The 20,831-nt window shown below is 40.8% G+C and overlaps 2 protein-coding genes across 3 annotated transcripts in view; one reads left to right on the top strand and one right to left on the bottom strand.

Moving 5' to 3' along the window:
• Window positions 1-20,831, bottom strand: part of kiaa0930 — a 504,210-nt gene that overhangs the window by 300,842 nt on the left and 182,537 nt on the right. The window lies entirely within an intron of this gene.
• nup50 (nucleoporin 50) lies at window positions 374-20,501 on the top strand. Of its 2 annotated transcripts, none has more exons than XM_084049743.1 (8): window positions 374-558; window positions 3,043-3,118; window positions 4,623-4,706; window positions 9,330-9,516; window positions 12,220-13,266; window positions 14,839-14,920; window positions 16,488-16,606; window positions 20,273-20,501. In XM_084049743.1, exons 2-8 carry the CDS (start codon window positions 3,050-3,052, stop codon window positions 20,470-20,472), a joined length of 1,788 nt encoding a protein of 595 aa, XP_083905869.1. In that variant the 5' UTR covers window positions 374-558; window positions 3,043-3,049; the 3' UTR covers window positions 20,473-20,501. The 2 variants fall into 2 exon arrangements, with proteins under 2 accessions (XP_083905869.1, XP_083905868.1); XM_084049742.1 differs by having other exon boundaries at window positions 374-554; window positions 3,038-3,118.

Below are 20,831 nucleotides of genomic sequence, written 5' to 3' on the forward strand. Positions count from 1 at the left end.
AAAAGTTATGAACACAATAGGTGTTTAAAAAAACACAAAAGCATAAAAAAAAGCATTAAAGAAAAAGCATAAAAGCATAAAAAAAAGCATTTAAAAAACATTTATTATAGCAAACTTATTTTTTTACTAAACATCCGTAGAGAAAACCATCTATTTTTTTTACATTTGTTTAGTAGCTTTCTTTATCATTTATCAGTATCCATTATTAGCCTAATAATGTTTCATTGCCCTTAAACTACAATTCAAAGTGCAGGATGTAGTAAAAAATGGACTACAACTCCCATGATCAGGAAGCACGACATTGACGGTGCGCACGCGCAAGAAGGCGGGGTCGCGTGGCGTGAATCGCGGAAACCTTCTGTGTCAGTGTAAAATGGCGGCGTGAGAGAGCCTTATTCAAATTAGCAACAGAGCAGCACACTTGACACCAACCAAGTAGCTGTTTTTATCCCCTCAAACATCCCTGTGAATAAAGTGTCACCGCGTCCGGAATTAACTCCCATTCAGAAAGATACGGAGCGGACCTTTTCATTTAAAAAGGAAGAACAACAACGGTACGTTTCCTCTAAAAACTAGGCAACGGAAACAAAACAAACCCCGTGCTGCCTGAAGTTAGCATGTTAGCATGCTAACGCCTGGAAACTAGCGGGTAACGCTAGTTTCCAGGCGGTAGCATGCTAACATGCTAATTGTAGCGTGCTAACATTAGCATGTTACTAGCTCACGCGCTAGTTTCCAGGCGTTAGCCTGCTAACACGCTAATGTTAGCATGCTAACCCGCTAGCTCGTTCAACTCATTTTGCGTTGTATAATGTCTTGTTCCGTGTTCAGAGTGGAAGTTGTTGTGTTATGCTACGTTTTTTTTTGTTTTTTGTATTACTGTGTCATGTCGTGTTTAAATGTGTTCAAATACACGAATGCTTTCCTATTGTGTGTCTGGTGTGTTAGCCTTGCTAGCTCAGGTTTCTTGGCAGCGTTGCCATGTCTGCTTATTATAAGCGACGTTGGGCTTGTTTCTCTGTGAAATTGATTGATTACATTACTAGAAGTTTGCAGAAAAAAGCAGATGAAAGTACAGTTCAATACAAGGTCAGCTAATGGGAATTAAAAAACCCAAGATAGCCATTGGGATCCTTTGTACTCAACTCATAGTGAAAGTTGCTTGTAAATATTGCTGGTTGTGTTTTGTTTTGTTTGTTTGTGTGGTTATGGTTATTTTGAGCTTGGTCAATGTCGTTTAAACCAGTGGTTCTCTAACATTTTCATGGCAAGGACCCCCATAAATATGTAATTGTCTGCAGACCCCGTAATCTGAACATATTTTTAAGCCAGGGTCCCCCTGCCATGCAAGATTTGTTAGAATGTCTCGAAAATATTACCCTTTTTCTCCCCCTTTTTGGGGGTGGGGTGGGGGGGTAGCAGAATGTGAGCTTGTAGATCGGCAATTTTCAACAAAGTCTTGTTGCTTCTGTTGGGCTTGTTTTCATAGACTGGTTCTGGTTGCTTTTTGCTCTCGCAAAATCTGGCAACACTGATTTCTTCTGGGCTTTAGCAATAGCTAGCTGCGGAAGGAAGTTGATGAATGATGATGCTAGCTGTAGGTTTCTTCTTTCCCTGTTGGTTAAGCAACCTTTAGCAAATAGCAGATCTACAAGCTCTCCACGCGACGCCTGTATGTATAGATTGGCTATTTTTGGGCGCGTGACACCGTCGTACGACGAAGCATAATTTATGCAGTAAAAGAGCAAGACATGTGGGTTGAACTTGAGACACCAGTGGTGTAAAGTAACTAAGTACATTTACTCAAGTACTGTACTTAAGTACAATTTTGAGGTACTTTTACTTTACTGGAGTATTTCCAATTTTCAATACTTTTACTTCTACTCCACTACATATCAGAGGCAAATATTGTGCTTTTACTTCACTACAATTATTTGAAAACTTTAGTTACTAGTTACTTTCTAGGTTTTGATTATTATTACAAAACATACAATACCCACTTCAGCCCTATACATTTTGGCCATTCGAAAATAGCAGATCTACAAGCTCACGCAACGCATTGTGAGCTTGTAGGTCTGCTATTTTCAAAGGATTGGTAGACATTTAATACATTTGAAAACCTGTGGAATGGGACATTGTGCATTATGAGTACTTTCTACTGTTGGTACTTTAAGTCCATTTTGATAAAAATGCTTTTGTACTTTTACTCAAGTAAATTTTGAATTCTGGACTTTTACTTGTAACAGAGTACTTTTACATTGCAGTATTGATACTTTAAAACAAATGTGAGTACTTTTTCCATCACTGCTTGAGACATGTTGTTTAATCTGTCTGTAGGTGTTGGACATAGACTCATATCTTGATCATTTGGGCTTTGTTTACACCAGTGATTCTCAAACTTTTGTGAGCCAAGGACCCCCACATTGATCTGTATTTGGCCGCAGACCCCCATCTGAAAATGTTTAGTGCCAGGGACCCTAGAAATGATTTATGTTTAAAGATGATAAAAAAAAATCAACATTTTTCAGACATTTTCTGAAAAAAATTGAAAGAGATAGATATAGTACTGGAGGTCACCTGCAAAATTAGTTAATATATAGCGTAACAATCATTTTAACCATATTTTATACTTCGGCTATTCAAACGAGCTTGTAGACCTGCTATTTTTGAAAAATCGTGAAAACTTGTGCAAATCTTTGAGTTATATTTGCAACTCAAATCTTTGCTTCTGGGGGGTCCCTGGTACAAAATATTTTGAGATGGGGGTTGGGCCAAATACATATCATTTTGGGGCTCCTTGACATGAAAAAGTTTGAGAACCTTATCGCACTGTACTAAAGGTAAGCCTTATGCAGCCTGCCATGTTTCTTTTTACCCTGTTGTAGTAGAATATAACCTGATCTGGGAAGCACTACAAAACCATCGTAGGGTTTCATCATGCCCCTTTTTATGTGGTTAAGACATGACATACAGTAGGTGCCGACTACGTTTTCCCACCCAAACCAGTGAGTGGATCTTACCTGTTGTATCTTTACAGGGCAGAGCTGTGATGGCGAAGAGGATCGCTGACAAGGAGCTGACTGACAGGAACTGGGACCAGGAGGACGAGGGCGAGGAGGTGGGTGAACTATTAGTACCATCAACGCTAGAGTACGACTGTAGCTTGTTTTACTGCACGTCGGCGCTTTGAGCCTTGTCTATCTGAAAAAATAACCCAGCTCACATCACACAATGAGGTCGGTCGTGTAAATGTGCAGGTTTGGCTGAAGTAAAGTAGTCACTGACTGTGCACATCCCTTGTTAACCCATTAAAACCGTACTGTATGTGTGTGTGTGTGTGTGTGTGTGTGTGTGTGTGTAAGTTGTGCATGTCTGTAAAATATTCTTGAAAGAACTGATTTGGTACTTATGTTAACCCATTGAGACCTGAAGCCCATTCTACATGTCTCCTAAAACGTCTCCTAATGTCTCCTAAAACTGTTTTCTGAAAAAACTTATGTTTCTATATCAGTGGTGCTCAAACTTTTTCATGTCAAGGACCCCCAAAATTATATGTATTTGGCCGCAGACCCCCATCAAAATATCTTGTTCCAGGGACCCCCAGGAGTAAAGATTTGAGTTAAAAATGTTCGCTTTAAAATAATATATATTCAAATATTTGCACAAATTATCACGATTTAAAAAAAATAGCAGCTCTACAAGCTCATAGCGCGGCACTCGGTGCCGCGCTATGAGCTTGTATATCTGCTATTTTTGAATAGCCCAAAGTGTAAAATAATGCTTTTTAGCTCAAATCTAAAAATGACACAGTTCCAGGTCTCAATGGCTTAAAACCGTACTGTGTGTGTGTGTGTGTGTGTGTGCGTGCGTGCATAAGTTGTGCATGTCTATAAAATATTCTTGAAAGAACTGATTTGGTACTTAAGTAAAAAACTGGTTTAGATGTGTTTCTTGTAGTAGATTGGTTTAATATTTTAATTGATAGAACCTTGTTGCTTTGATGGGAGGTCATCTTGCCAGAACCAGAATTCACATCTTTCACATTGTACCTACTACTTAACCCATTGAGACCTGAGGCCTATTCTACATGTCTCCTAAATCTCAACAGTATTCTCAAAAACATATGTTTCTATATCAGTGGTGCTCAATCTTTTTCATGTCAAGGACCCCCAAAATGATATGTATTTGGCCACGGATCCCATCAAAATATTTTGTTCCAGGGACCCCCAGAAGCAAAGATTTGAGTTAAAAATGTTCGCTTTAAAAATATATACGGTATATTCAAAGATTTGCACACATTTTCACAATTTTTCAAAAATAGCAGATATACAAGCTCAAAGTGCGGCACTCGGTGCCGCGCTATGAGCTTGTATATCTGCTATTTTTGAATAGCCCAAAGTGTAAAATAATGCTTTTTAGCTCAAATCTAAAAATGACACTGTTCCAGGTCTTAAAGGGTTAATTCAGTTTTCGGTTTCATTTATATTTTTTTCTGTTTGAGTATTGTATTGATTGTCAAGTGAAAGACTGTATGCCCTGCAGCAAGTGAATGCAAAGCAGATGTACAAGTTGGAGAAGTCCATTGATTCATTGACCCCTGTGCGTGTCTTATTCGTCCTCAGGCAGGGACCTTTTCCATTGCCAGCGAGGATGTGTTGAAAAATCGCCCGATTAAGAAGGCCAAACGTCGAGGCGCAGCAGGAGAGGTCAGTAAAAATGAAACTTTACCGGTTTTGGGGAAAACAAGGAGAAACTGCACACTAAGTCTAGATACAAGTGCATTTTATATTCTATATTTATAGAGTCTAACCCAACGGTCTTTGTCTGGGTCAGTCGACTTTTAGTTGTACCCCACTACATCTCAGAGGCAAATATTGTTCTTTTACTCCACTACAATTATTTGAAAACTCTAGTTACTAGTTAACTTTGCAGATATACATTATTATATTATAAAACATACATTAACCTCTTCAGCCCCATTTTATACATGGGCTATTTGAAATTAGCCGATCTACAAGCTCACAACGTGTCGCATTGCGACGCATTATGAGCTTGTAGATCTGCTATTTAAAAACATTTTAGTACTTTTACTTTTGGTATTCTAAGTATATATTTGATGCCAATACTTTTGTACTTTTACTGAAGTAACATTTTGAACACAGGCCTTTTACTTTTAACAGAGTATTATTTTTATATTATGGTATTGCTACTCTTTTATACCAAATCTACTTCAACGTGTCAATGAGCCAGTGATCCCACATGAACACATGTTCCCAATTAGGCAGCTGTTATATTTAAAGCTGTAATATTTACAGCTTGACGTGTCTCATATCCAAATAAATTCTCAGAGATCTTTAACCCATTGAGACCTGAAGCCGTCTTCTCCTAAATCTCAACAGTATTCTGAAAAACGTATGTTTCTATATCAGTGGTGCTCAATCTTTTTCATGTCAAGGACCCCCAAAATGATATGCATTTGTCCGCGGACCCCCATCAAAATATTTTGTTCCAGGGACCCCCAGAAGCAAAGATTTGAGTTAAAAATGTTCGCTTAAATATATATATTCAGAAGATTTGCGCACATTTTCACGATTTTTCAAAAATAGCAGATCTACAAGCTCGTAGCGCGGCACTCGGTGCCGCGCTATGAGCTTGTATATCTGCTATTTTTGAATAGCCAAAGTGTAAAATAATGCTTTTTAGCTCAAATCAAAAAATGACACAGTTCCAGGTCTTAATGGGTTAAAGATGAATATGGTCATCATTATTTAGGCTTAGATGTTGGGAACACGACAGACGGCATCGTTCTGCTGCCTTTTTATGTTTGATTCTTGCCCGTTCAGCTGAACGTGCGTGTCTTGAATTTCATATAATTTCATATAATGCAGTTTCACATGAGCTTTGCTGCAAGGGAGGAGACAGAATAGTCATGAACGTTTTGTTTGTATAGCAAATATAAGAAGAATGCAGTTGAAGTTATGTAGGAGCCAGTTCAAACAAGGCATCATAATACACGCCTCCAAAGTCGTTGCCCTAATACAAAATATCCCATCCGTGTAGATCCGATGAGCTTTTAACCCTTTAAGACCGGGAACGCATCTGCTGTGTAATGTTTTAGATTTCTTTGGGCTATTCAAAAATAGCAGATCTACAAGCTCATAGCACGGCACCGAGTGCCGCGCTATGAGCTTGTAGATCTGCTATTTTTGGAAAAATCGTGAACATTTGTGCAAATCTTTATAACTCAAGTCTTTTATTCTGGGGGATTCTACAAATGTCTTCTAAATTCCAACAGTGGTTCTCAAACTTTTTTCATGTCAAGGACCCCAAAAATGATATGTATTTGGCCGCGGACCTCCATCTCAAAATATGTTGTTCCAGGGACCCCCCAGAAGCAAAGATTTGAATAAAAAATGTTCGCTTTAAAAAATTATAATATATATATTCAAACATTTGCACACATTTTCACGATTTAAAAAAAATAGCAGATCTACAAGCTCATAGAAATGACGCACAGATGTGTTCCCGGTCTTAATGGGTTAATTAGGTGTGTGTGAGGTGTATCTGCTGCCAGCCCTGTTATTCCTATTAGTGTGATTTATTCAGCCACAACACCAGTTTACCGTCATTCAGCCAATCAAAACCGACAGCACTTCTGCATGCTTCGTCGCACCCCTCTGCGGTCCAACTCCAGTAGGGCTAGGTTGCCATGGTTACCAGAAGTTGGCCATGGTGGAAATGTTTTTTTTTGTGACCTTGTTGTTCGCCTCCCAATAGACCACTTAAGGGGTGGCCATGGTACTATAGCAGTGGTTTTAGACCCTTTTCATCATCAAGGTCCATTATTTATTCTGCATTTTAGCCACGGAACCACCATGTAATGATCCACAATTCCATGCTGTGTTGATGTTGGTACCATAGGAGAGATGACATAATTCTTTAATCAAGTAACGCAGATGTTTAACAACAATTTAACTCTTTGAGAGCGTAAAAAGAATTTTCATTTTACACTCTCGAGTTAAAGATCTATAAGGGTCCATTTGGTTACCAACTCTCCCATTATTTAGCTGGGGACCACCTGGAAGCCCCTCAAGGACCACTGGTTGAGAACCACTGTACTATAGGAATTAATCTGATGTTGGCAAATGTGCGAACTAGGCCGTATATCAAGTTCTCTTTATGTCAAAATCACGCAAGGAAGTGGATTACATCACAGTTAAGCCCTGCAGTGAGCAGAAATGGAAGAATTATTCATTGTGACTCACGAAATGGCTTCAAAATGGCTTTGATCTTTAAAATTCTCATCCGAGTCTGACTGGAGGCAAATCAAACTTAAGTTTGGATGCTTTGGTAATGCAGATCTGATTTTCCAGGTACACCCTTTTCTCTTTTTTTTTGGGTAGCTAACATTACAAGAAACTATAGTAATGTTAACCCATTAAGACCTGGAACGCATCTGTGTCACTTATTCATTTGAGATAAAAAGCATTATTTTACACTTAGGCTATTCAAAAATAGCAGATCTACAAGCTCATAGCGCGGCACCGAGTGCCGCGCTACGAGCTTGTAGATCTACTATATTTGAAAAATCGAGAAAATGTGTGCAAATCTTTGAATATATATTATTTTAATGCAATTTCTTTTAACTCAAATCTTTACTTCTGGGGGTCCCTGGAACAAAATATTTTGAGATGTGGGTCAGCGGCCAAATACATGTAATTTTGAGGGTCCTTGACACAAAGAAGTTTGAGGCCCACTGATGTAGAAACATACGTTTTTCAGAAAACTGTTAGGATAGAAGGATAGAAGACATTAGTAAGAATCGGCCTCAGGTCTTAATGGGTTAATAGAAGCTAACGGCAGACGGGTTAAGTTGGATTAACGTTTAGATGCGGTCTGCTCAAAAGAGCTTGAATGGAATTAATAGTGTCTTTGTTCTCACCAAAGCTAGACTCAGGTACAGGAGGCCTGGCTTGGGGTGAAAGAAATCCAATACAGCTTCTCACTGTCACGTTATGTAAAAAATAAAAAAACAGTGTGTTATGCAAAGTGAAGCCCTTGTACAACAGAAATAAGTGATGGCTGCCAGACATAGATGAACATGCTGTACAAAAAGTGTGCAGTGTCATGACTCGACTGCAATGAGTGTTCTACCAGTCCCAGCCCAGATTGCAGTTACTGTATCCCACGGTCGGTGAAGGTATATAGGCGAGAGTTTGACAGCCTGTGCCTACATTTCAGGGTGCAGTTGGCAAAACAGAGGAGTGTGTGTATATATTAAATAGTTTTCACTGAATTATAGCTGTTTCTCTCTGATTGCCTACTATAGAGTTGTCAGGGTAGCTTTTAGGGCTGTCCTCTGGTAGAACCCTGAGTGTTCATTTAATCCATTAAGACCGGGAACGCATCTGTGTCATTTTAACCCATTAAGACCTGAGGGCACGTATAAAAAAATCCTAAATCCTAACAATCTTTCGGAAAAAAATGTAAAAAAAAAAAAAAAATCACGATTTTTCAAAAATAGCAGATTATGAGCTTGTATATCTGCTATTTTTGAATAGCCAAAGATATCTAAAGTGACACAGATGCGTTCCAGGTCTTAATGGGTTAAGATTTCTTTGGCTACTCAAAAATAGCAGATATACAAAGCTCGGTGCCACGCTATGAGCTTGTATATCGGCTATTTTTTGAAATTTTTTTTGTAATTTGGCCAATTCTACAAATGTGTAAATCCTAACGGTTTTAAAAAATAACTTATGTTGCTATAATATCAGTGGTTCTTGAACTTTTTCATGTCAACACCCCCCCCCAAAATGATATGTATTTTGCTGCGGACCCCCATCTCATTGTTCCACGAACCCCTCAGAAGCAAAGATTTAAGTTAAAAAATATTTTCAAATATTTGCAAAAATGTTCATTTTTCAGATCTACAATAGCAGATCTACACAGAATATACAAAGTATATCTGCTATTTTTGAATAGCCAAAGAAATCTAAAGTGACACGGATGCGGTTCCCGGTCTTCAAAGGGTTAACTCAGAGAGTGTAAATTTGCAAATTTGCACACTGTCTGAGTTGCGAATGGATACATTTAGAACTCAGGATTTTACTCTGCATTCGACGTCGAATCATCAGATGGCCCCCCCCCCACTCCCCCCCCAGCAGGAAGCAGCCAAGCAGTTAACGTTGGCCTGCAATGATTCACAAATATAAAATTTGCCCAGAGACGTGTGTGTGTGTGTGTGTGCCTCTTCTGTCTCAAACCAGTAGCTGTAATTTGCCTCTTGTGTAACATTTATTTATGCATCGTTTCCCGTCCTCTTATTTCAGGGTGAGAGTGCCGGAGCCTTCAAAGGGTTTAAAGGATTCGCCGCCATGTCAACGAACGCTACCGGCGGTGCGCCGGTGACGCCGTTCTCCGGTTTTGGCAATGGCACCACCACCGCCTTTAAGGGCTTCACTAGCCTGACCAACGGAAACGGCACCGCTCCGCTATTTGGCGGTTTCTCTACCCCTGGTAAGACGAGTTCTCAGGTTGAGTTGATATTAGTCCATTTTAGACCTATACGTTGTTATACCGTTAACCAATTAAGACCGGGAACGCTTCTGTGTCATTTTTAGATTTGAGCAAAAAAAAGCATTATTTTACACTTTGGCTATTCAAAATTAGCAGATATACAAGCTCATACATATATATATTATTTTAAAGCGAACATTGTTAACTCAAATCTTTGCTTCTGGCTCCCTGGAACCAAGTATTTTGAGTTTGGGGGGGAAGGGGGATAAAAACATACGTTTTTCTTTAGAACACTGTTGCGATTTAGAAGACATTTGGTAGAATCTGCTTCAGGTCTTAATGGGTTAAATCCAGGAACGCCTCTGTGTGATTTTAGTTGTTGCTATATGTATATATAGCAATATGTGTGTGTGTGTGTATATATAGCAGCTTTATTTTGTTTTATTTTATTGAATAAAACATAAGTTATTCAGAAAACTTCTCTGAAAAGCGTTTTTCCCATCGGCCTCAGGTCTAAATTGGTCAGAGCTGCACTCCCCATAACTTAACCTACCTGGGATTCGAACCTGATTCTCCCACATTAGAGACCTCATTTTCCACGGCTCGTTCAAGGAGAGACATTGCACTTATGATCTTCAGACAGTACTACTTGTCAACCAGTAGGTGTCCCTACCTGACACCAGGACTGAAAACCACTGCAGATGTACTAGTTCTGGGTAGTTGGTCCAACTTGGTCAAATTGACTTAACCCATTAAGATGGGGAACGCATCTGTGTCATTTTCAGATATCTATTTAAAAAATGGCAGATCTACAAGCTATGAGCTTGTATATCTGCTATTTTTTTTTTATTGTGAAAATTTGTGCAAATCTTTGAATATTTTTTTTTTTTAAGCGAACATTTGTAATTCAAATCCTTGCTTCTGGGGTCCCTGCCTGGAACAACATATTTTGAGATGGGCTCGGCGGACAAATACATATAATTCTGGGTGGTCCTCGACATGAAAAATTGAGAACCACTGATATAGAAACGTATGTTTTTCAGAAACCTGTTAGGATTTAGAAGACATTTGTAGAATCCCCCAGAAGCAAAGATTTGAGTTACACATGTTTGCTTTAAAAAATATAGGCCCCAGTGCGGTATGTACTTAATAAAATATACTCTTTCAGCAAATCTCGTACACCAACGTTGTTTGTGTGATGCAGTTTACATGTATACATTCAAGGAATCTCTTACATACAGTATTTATATACTGTATGAGGTCCCAAGGGAGTGCAGTGTGAAGTCGGATCGGATGAGCGGTTCTTGACACCGCTGCAAGCAGCACTTCCAGGGTCCAAATAGAGTGCATGAACCATATTATTACTATATTGTATAACTTGCCATAAGGTGAACTGACAGCGGTACGATGAGCACATGGAGTGACACTAGGCCGGGTATGCCTACAGTAATAATCGTTATTATCGTGATAAAAAACGCTCACAGAGATTTTAAGTTATCGTGAAATTGTTCTCCATTATACACAGGGATGATTTAGCTTTTTTTTTTTAAATAGCAGATCTACAAGCTCACAACCGATCTACAAGCCAACAACCAGTGCGTTGCAACGCGCTGTGAGCTTGTAGATCGGCTATTTTTGGAAGTTGTACTGAATTTGCCCCCAGAATAGAGGATATGCGCATGCTTAAAGTGAATGGCACATCGAGTGGCAAATCGAGTGGCAAAGAAACATGCAAAATGAGTTTAACATTGTTTAATGTTGTTTAATACAATCAGATATGACTTTTCTGTTTGGATGCATGGGCTGTCAAGGCCAGAAAGTATTTTTTTGACACTCAGTAGGCATTCCTGCATAACTTCCTGGTTTGATGATGATGTCACACGCATATCCTCTATAAGGGATACTGGGGGTTCAACTGGTTAACAAAAGTCGCATTTTAAGTTTTTAGCATATTTTGATTATCGCAACATCGTTGATTGCAATTATTTTTGCCACAATTATCATCCCATCCCTAGCCTACAGCACAGTCCAAGCTTTGCTGTGCATTATGTTCTTGTTTTGTTGTCGTATTGTTTCAATCTTTCTGTCTTTTTGAGGGTCTACATTTCCACAATGGATGATGGGGATTGAACCAATTGAAGAAAAAAAAAAAAACATCACATTTTACCGTGACACAATTTGTTCCCTTTATCGTTGTTTAGATGCAGGGTCAATGCACCCTTTGAAATAGACATCAGTAGGATATCGGTTGATGGTGGCTCCTCCGCTGATATGTAATCGAGTTGAAAATCTCTTCCATTGTTAAGGGCTGGGGGTTTGGCATTGGAGGCTAATGGAGCTGAATCGGCAGGATGCCGTTTCATATGGGCTCTGTGTGTGTGTGTGTGTGTGTGGCTGCTCTTTCCTTTCACGGTGCGTTGCTCGAGGGCAGGATGACAGGGCTGCACTGCAGCTGAGATGAGCAGTGTTGTCTGCCTGTGTGGGGGGAGGGGTTACACCAGTAGACGCAGTCAGAGCCAGACACCCCCCCCCCCCCCCTCTACATTGCACTACCCTACCCTCCCCCTCCTCTGTTCCTCCCTGTAGAAAACAGGGCAGAGTCTTACCTCCCTGGGCATCTCAAGCTGTACATGGCTGTCAAAATAACCGGAATACCACTCTCTCTCTCTCCTCGTTGCCCCCCTCCCTCCCTCTTCATCTCAGGTTTAACATTCAATGGCCCCGCCTCCTCCTCCTCCTCCAAGCCCACAGCTGACATCACTTCCAAGCAGACCAATGGTTCCACCCTGAGCCTGACTCAAAGCTCGGGCAGCAGCAGCAGCAGCAGCAGTATCAGCAGCAGCAGTATCAGCGGCAATAAGGAGTACAGCCGGCAGCTCACCGCACTCAACTGCTCGGTGCGGGACTGGATCACCAAGCACGTCAACGACAACCCTCTGTGTGACCTCAACCCCATCTTCAGGGATTACGATCAGCACCTGGCCAGCATCGAGAAGAAGTACGGCGCGGCGGCCGGATCATCTGCCACGGCGGCTGACGGAGGCGCGGAGAGCAGCAGCGGCAGCAAAGCGTCGGGGGAGAAGCAGGGGGGGAGCCTGCCAACGACCGGTGCCGCCGCGGCGCTCTCCTTCTCCAGCGGCAGTAGCAGCAGCAGCGGCAATAAGGAGTACGGCCGACAGCTCACCGCACTCAACTGCTCGGTGCGGGACTGGATCACCAAGCACGTCAAAGACAACCCTCTGTGTGACCTCAGCCCCATCTTCAGGGATTACGAGCAGCACCTGGCCAGCATCGAGAAGAAGTATGGGGGGGCAGCGGCGGCGGCAGCCGGAGATGCTGGATCTGCCACGGCGCTTGACGGAGACACAGAGAGCAGCAAGGAGTCAGGGGAAAAGCAGGGGGAGATCCTACCAACAACCGGTGGTGCCACGGCGCTCTCCTCCTTCTCCAGCGGCAGCAGCAGTGCTCCTCCTCCTTTCTCCTTTGGCAAGGATAAGTCGGACGGCTCGGCCCCGGAGAAGAGCATCAGCGCCGCTCCTCCGATCCCCGCCGGCGTGACGTTTAACTTCGGGCTGAAGCCGGACACCTCGGTGCTGGCCAGCCTGGGCTCTGGCGGCGCGCTGGCCGGCTTCTCCTTCTCCTCCATCAAGCCCTCTGGCCAAGCCTCCTCCCTGTTTGGAGGTTCCTCTGCGCCGTCTGCATCACCCTTCTCCTTCAGCGGGGCGAAGGCTGAGGCTGTCCAGCCTGCAGGTAACTAGGGCTGCAGCTATCATCTTAAAGGTTATCCTATCATCGATGGACATTTTTTAATAAAAAGAAATATAATTGAGAAGTGTGTTTAAAATATATATATGAATCAATTAATTGATTAACCACTTACATTTTATACTTTGTAAAGTGTAAAACATACAAAAATAGTGAAATTAGAAGATCTAAAAACTCCCTACATTTCGCATCGCCTATTCACCTATGATGACATAAATAATTTAATAGTGATCGATCAATTATTATTTTATTAAATAAAATAATCGAAATATAATCGATGTTATCAATTAGTTTGATTAACTACTGTGCTCCTACAGCCAAACCAAAATGAATGTGGATGATTAGAGAACGCCTTGGCCTAGGGCAGGGCAATATTTCTATATTATATCGTCATATGCGACTATCGCCTGGGATTTTTCGGTTGTGGTAATATCGTCATATGGCATACGTGTCTTTTCCTGGTTTTCATCGCTTAAGCCCCATTTTATACTTTGACCAATATTTAAAAAATTAGGAGATCTACAAGCTTTAGAACATATCGTGATGACGTGTGGCTTTTTTGAATTTTTGCATTTAAAGAGCGGGGGAAAAAAGATATCGTCACAATGCAATATACCGGGAAAGCATCTGTCATTTTAGATTTTAACCACTTTAACCATTTTATGCTTTGGCTATTCCAAAATAGCAGATATACAAGCTCATAGCGCGGCACCGAGTGCCGCTCTATGAGCTTGTAGATCTGCTATTTTTTGAAAAATCGTGAAAATGTGTGCAAATCTTTGAAAACATATATTTTTTAAGCGAACCTTTTTTACTCAAATCTTTGCTTCTGGGGATTCTACAAATGTGCAGCGAAAAAATCAAAATATGTAATTGGTCGTGGACCCTTATCTCAATGTTGTTCCAGGGACCCCCAGAAGCAAAGATTTGAGTAAAAAAAAATCGCTTTAAAACATATAAATTCAAAGATTCGCACACATTTTCACGATGCTTCAAAAATAGTCAAAGTATAAAAGGCTAATGTTTCTCTTTCCTCGGATAATAGGCTTTCATTCCGCAGCCAATGCACAATACAGCAGATGTTGTAATTATAGTAAAGGGAGATGTGAGTTTTACTCACATTTATCCCTGAATTTTGCCAGCAATTATGTGCCATGACATCTAAAATGTAAACCATTTAAGGTGCAAACAAAGTGTCATAGGTGATGTGAAAATGTTTTATGTGCTCCAGTGATGGTAATTATGTATTTTTTAAGGAGAAAAATGCCTTGCTGATAACTGCTTATTATGATGTGACATTTCTTTTGGAATCATTAAGCTTTAGACGAGGGCTTGAATAGTGGTGGATGTCATCTCTTATTAGTGATTAAGAAAATACAAGTAAGAAATAACATGACAAATAATTACATTGAGCTCATTTGCAGTTCTGTCAGTAACTACTACCATGTTATGTGTATGTAGTCTTTTTACATATCATGCACAATGATCATAATGTTGGATAGTGGTAATAATAATTGGTGAATGTTGTTGCTGTAATGACCCTATTTGTCTCTCTAGATGAGAACGGAGAGGAGTCAGACGAACCTCCCAAAGTTGAAGTCCGAGAGATCAAAGAGAAAGATGCCTTTTACTCAAAAAAGTAAGACTGGTCTATATTTGTGGTGTTGTCACACATTTGTGTGACAGAGAGAAGGGGGAGGAGAATACCCAGGAGAAGTACGGAAAGGGAAAACTTTTAAATACTTAGATTAGCCATTAATTCCAATAGTTTGTGATGGTAAATAAGGGTATTCCACTTGACTTAGCACAGTGGTGGAAAAAGTACTCAAATGTTTCACTTGTAAAAGTATCAATACTGTATAATATAGTAATACTCTGTTACAAGTAAAAGTCCTGAATTAAAAATGTACTAAGTACAAAAGTGTTGGTATCAAAATGTACTTAAAGTACCAAAAGTGCGTATTATGCAGAATGTCCCATTTCAAAAGTTTTCAAATGTATAAAATGTGTACAAATCTTTTGAAAATAGCAGATCTACACAAACAAAATAAAATGGAAAATACTTTTTCAAACATGCTGCCAGAGCCGATCATCAAGTGTCCTTTTCCTCCCTATCTTTCTGCTATGCTGCCTGGCGCATGTATTAGTGTATTTTGTGAATGTTCCACACTACAGACATTTTGCCTCGCAGCTGGTGTTTCAATTTGCCGTCAAGTTCTGCAGTCGAACAAGTCTCGTTTAACCCATTAAGACCTGAAGCCGATACTACAAATGCCTTCTAAATCCCAACAGTTTTCTGAAAAACGTATGTTTCTATATCAGTGGTGCTGATACATGATCTTTTTCATGTCAAGGACCCCCAAAATTATATGTATTTGGCCGCCGACCCCCATCTCAAAATGTTTTGTTCCGGGGACCCCCAGATGCAAAGATCTGAGTTAAAAATGTTCGCTTTAAAATGATATATATATTCAAAGATTTGCGCACATTTTCACGATTTTTCAAAAATGGCAGATCTACAAGCCGCCGCGCTACGAGCTTTGTGTATCTGCTATTTTTGAATAGCCAAAGTGTAAAATAATGCTTTTTAGCTCAAATAAAAAAATGGCACAGATGCGTTCCAGCTCTCAATGGGTTGAAGACTGACGCAGTGTGCTTCCAATGGATGGGGTTTCCCCATCCCATTACTATGATGCAAGAACAAAATGGCCGCCATGTGAATGTGGCCGATGGATCGTGAAACATGTTACGGTGCTCTGAATCTCACTGTAGCAATAGAAAATGTTTGACTGTTAAATTGATTAGATCCACTTAACCGATTGTACCTAAATGTAATGATGTGAACATATGTGCCAGAAAAAAAACAAGAGATGGTATTGTGGGAAGTCTTTTCATGCTCATCAATTCAATGCCACAAAAGGGTGGAAGGTTCAGGTTGTGGAGAAATGTGGGTAGTGGGTCGGGGGGGAGTTGTACATGAGTCTTAACCCATTAAGACCTGGAACGCATCTGTGTCACTTGCTATTCAAAAATAGCAGATCTACAAGCTCATAGAGTGCCGCGCTATGAGCTTGTAGATCTGCTATTTTTGAAAAATCGTTTAAAAAAATATTTCTTTTTCAAAAATTTGCTAGGATTTAGAAAACATTTTTAAAAATCGAAATCAGGCCTTAATGGGACGCACCGTGGTGTTGTTTCCTCCCCAGGTGTAAGCTGTTTTACAAGAAGGAGACAGAGTTCAAGGAGAAAGGAGTTGGAACGCTGCACATGAAGCAGACCCCAGAGGGAAAGACCCAGATCATAGTCCGTGCCGACACCAATCTGGGTGAGCTAACATCTATCAAATTAGTGGTGGTCCTTTTTTTTTTTTTTTTTTTTTTTTTTTTTTCTCCTTCCTTGATCAACAGTGAACGTGGCATCCATCATATTTCAAACATTATGTACAGTGATGCTATGCTCATTTGAGAAGTGGTTGCTCTCTATTTTAATGACGGCACGTGCACGCGCGCCCGTGCGCGTCCTCCCGCGCATGCGCATAAATGTTCCCTCATGTGCTCAGTGCGCACTGCTCACAGAACAGCTCCGACCAGCATTATGATTATTAAATGTGCATAAATAGTAGGAAACATGTTTGTATAGGAAATTACTAGTTTTAGTTTAGTTTTTGTAAATGTTGCCTTGAAATAGAGAAGCTGAAAAGGGTGGCAGGATATGGTGGAAAAACAAACAATTAAAGACATTGTTGTACACACAAACACAAAAGCAAACGTAAAATAATCAGACAACTTGTTTACTTAAAAAACAAGCTTCAGAGATTGAACAACATTATACAACATCACTTACATTTTTTCAATGTAATTTAACAGTAGTTTCAAAACAGTCAAGCAAGCCCTCACCAATTGGTTTGGGGCTTGTACTTTGGTTTAGCTTTTTTCGCTCTCTTGTTCTCAGCATCTTGTTCTCAGATACGGGGGCAGACAGAAGGTGAGAAAGATGACACCTCCAATCTTATACAGTGTATGTGAGGACGCAGTTTAGCACACCTGACGACCTGAGCTATTGTTATGCTAAGTAGCCAGGTACTCGCTCGGCGCACGGATCAAGTGGAACGCATTCTTGCATGCACGCTCGTGCACCTCGCGTGCACATCCGTGCATCTGCATGCGCGTCCCCCTGGCCAAATAAGTGGTTGCTCGGCGTGCAACCTCGTCCACTGAGCATTGCACCCCTGATTATGTATGATAGCCATGCACAGGGATGGAAAAATAACTCACATTTTCTACTTAAGTAAATACTCCATTTCAAATAATTGTCGTGGAGTAAAAGTACAATATTTGCCTCTGAGATGTAGTGGAGTAGAAGTACAAGTACTGAAAACTGGAAATAATCCAGTGAATTAAAAATACCTCAAAATTGTACTTAGGTACAGTACTGTACTGTGTTGTATATACAGTACAATTATATCCCTTTAGAGGTCTAAGTGCACTCATGTTTTTTTTTTTTCATTCCATTCCAACTGCACACCAGTACACCTTCACCCAGAGAGGGTGGAATTAATTAGTGTAATTGCCTGGTGTGTGTGTGTGGGTTGGCACACAATTGCATGCCGCACAATTTATCCCCCATTATGCTTCATCTTTATATGCATGTTGTGCTGTAACAATGGGCTCTGTGCATACATGGTTTCCAGAAGGTGGCGTACCACTTTTCTCCGTTCGGTTCAGTGTCCCATAGCTTCGTTTTGAGTGGCTCGGCCGTACATTTTGTTATTGGACACACAAATGACAACATGCTTTGCATTCAAATCTGCTGCTGATCCAATCGAATGAAAATGAACAGGAAAACTGGTATTTTGATTGAATACTTTATTAATACATTCACTGCCAGGTATTAACCCATTAAGACCTGAGTCCGATTCTTAAAATGTTTTCTAAATCCTAAGTTTTTTGAAAAAAAAATCAAAAAGTTTTTTTTCCAAGATTTTTCAAAAATAGCAGATCTACAAGCTCATAGCGCGGCACTCGGTGCCGCGCTATGAGCTTGTAGATCTGCTATTTTTGAATAGCCAAAGAAACCTAAAGTGACACAGATGCGTTCCAGGTGAATTAAAGGACTGGATAGCTTTTAAATGTAATATTAGTAATGACTTATATAAGTAATAGGTGGTGTGTGTGTGTGTGTGTGTGTGTGTGTGTGTGTGAGGATGATGCGAATGACTTTGCCCCTACGGCTCCTTCAACAAGCCATAGCAACTAGTAGTGACTGCAGTCAAGATCCAAAGAACTGCTGTTCATGTGTTGGATGTTTTTATTAGTTTTTAGTTTTTTTTGTCAAGCCAAAATGGCGAATGAGTAAGTGTTCAAACCGTGTTTCATCTCACCTCGACAAGGTCACGCAGGTCTTCTCAATGTGTTTTCAGGGGAATATCTTCCCGGTTTTTCAAACCGGGAAGATACGCATCTATTGGGCTGTTCAAAAATAGCAAATCTACAAGCTCATAGCGTGGCACCGAGCATCTACAAGTCCTATGAGCTTGTAGATCTGCTATTTTTTTTTAAATCATGAAAATGTGTGCAAATCTTTGAATATATATATTATTATTTTTTTTTTTCAAAGTGAACATTTGTAACTCAAATCTTTGATTCTGGGGATTCTACAAATTGTCTTCTAAATCCTAACAGTTTTTTGAAGAAAACGTATGTTGCTGTAATCAGTGGTTCTCAAACTGTTTCATATCAAGGACCCCCAAAATGATATGTATTTGGCCACGGGACCCCCATCTCAAAATATGTTGTTCCAGGACCCCCAGAAGCAAAGATTTGAGGAAAAAAAAACACTTAAAAAAATATACAAGCTATATATATCTTGTATATCTGCTATTTTTGAATAGCCCAAAGTATAAAATAATGGTTAAAGTGGTTACACAGATGCGTTCCCTGTCTTAATGGGTTTGAGATTGATTGTGTTGGCTAAGATGCTCTGACAGATGGTTTCTAATCATTATTACCAGGGTTGTCCTTGACTTGCTGTGTTTACGTGAGGGCATTACAAAAAAAACCTATCCCCCTTGTGGCTGTTTGGCGGAACTGCGTCTAGATCTGCAGTCTCATTGTGTCTGCCTCCTGCAGCAGCAGCAGCAGCTGTGCTGTAGTTCAGCTTATTATGAGATATTATAAAAGATGTATTCAAGACGGACGAGGCAGACATTCCCACAGAATACCTCTGAAATCAGATGGGAATTAAGTATGTTTACTGGTTTGGTTTAACACGTTCAGGTACAACCGTTGGCACGGAACTCATTTCAAAAAACATTTTTCTCCATGCTGCTTACAGTTCTATTTTCGCTGAATGTTCAGCCCCAAACTAGGCTCGCTAGGGTTTGTGTTTAAGCCACAAAGCAGATTTACAAGCTCACAAAGTGTTGCATTGTGGCACTTTGTCAACCTGTAGATCTTGCTATTGTTTTTTTTATAATTTCATTTCTTCTGCATCAAAACAAAAAAAAAACAAATCTCGCCTCTATGTCTAAAATGGGGACACCAGGGTGAAAGTGGTTAGATAAAAGGTTAACCCATTAAGACCTGGAACTGTGTGATTTTTAGATTTGAGCTAAAAAGCATTATTTTACACTTTGGGCTATTCAAAAATAGCAGATATACAAGCTCATAGCGCGGCACCGAGTGCCGCGCTACGAGCTTGTAGATCTGCTATTTGTGAAAATTTGTGAAAATGTGTGCAAATCTTTGAATATATATTGCGAACATTTTAACTCAAATCTTTGCTTCTGGGGGGTCCCTGGAACAACATTTTTTGATGTGCGTCCGCGGCCAAATACATATAATTTTGGGGGTCCTTGACATGAAAAAGATTGAGCACCACTGATATAGAAACATACGTTTTTCAGAAAACTGTTGAGATTTAGGAGACATGTAGAATCGGCTTCAGGTCTCAATGGGTTAAAGATGGAAATGTTCTCCCCCCCCCCACACAGGAAACATCTTGCTCAACATCATCCTGCAGGCCTCCATGCCGTGCTCCCGGATGGGGAAGAACAACGTGATGGTGGTGTGCGTGCCCAACCCGCCCGTGGACGACAAGAACCCGGGCAGCCCCGTGCCCATGCTCATCCGAGTCAAAACCGCCGAAGACGCCGACGAACTTCACAAACTGCTCGAGGAGAAGAAACCGTGAAGCCCGGTTTCACCGCACGCATCGTCGCGCCGCGGTGTCGCGCGTCGAAAACGGCAAGACGTGCAAGCTCACATGGCGCCGCGTCCCGACGCGGCGCCTTGTGAGCTTGCACGTCTTTGCCGTTTTCGACGCGCGACACCACGGCGCGAGCAAGCGTAATTTTTTGGCTTATAAGGCCCACTTAACCCACAGACTCCACCAAACCCCCACGACACAACCCAGCCCCCCCCCGCCCCCAATCTCGGACATAGCCTTGCGTGGTACCATACTGACCTCATTGAGATTATTTTCAACCCCACACACACACATTTTGTGGAAAGCACTCACACACACAGTCCTGGTGGAAATCAGACCATTTA

The sequence above is a fragment of the Gymnoscopelus microlampas genome (assembly GCF_963454915.1).
Source record: "Gymnoscopelus microlampas genome assembly, chromosome: 23".
NCBI classification, from domain to species: Eukaryota; Metazoa; Chordata; class Actinopteri; order Myctophiformes; family Myctophidae; genus Gymnoscopelus; species Gymnoscopelus microlampas.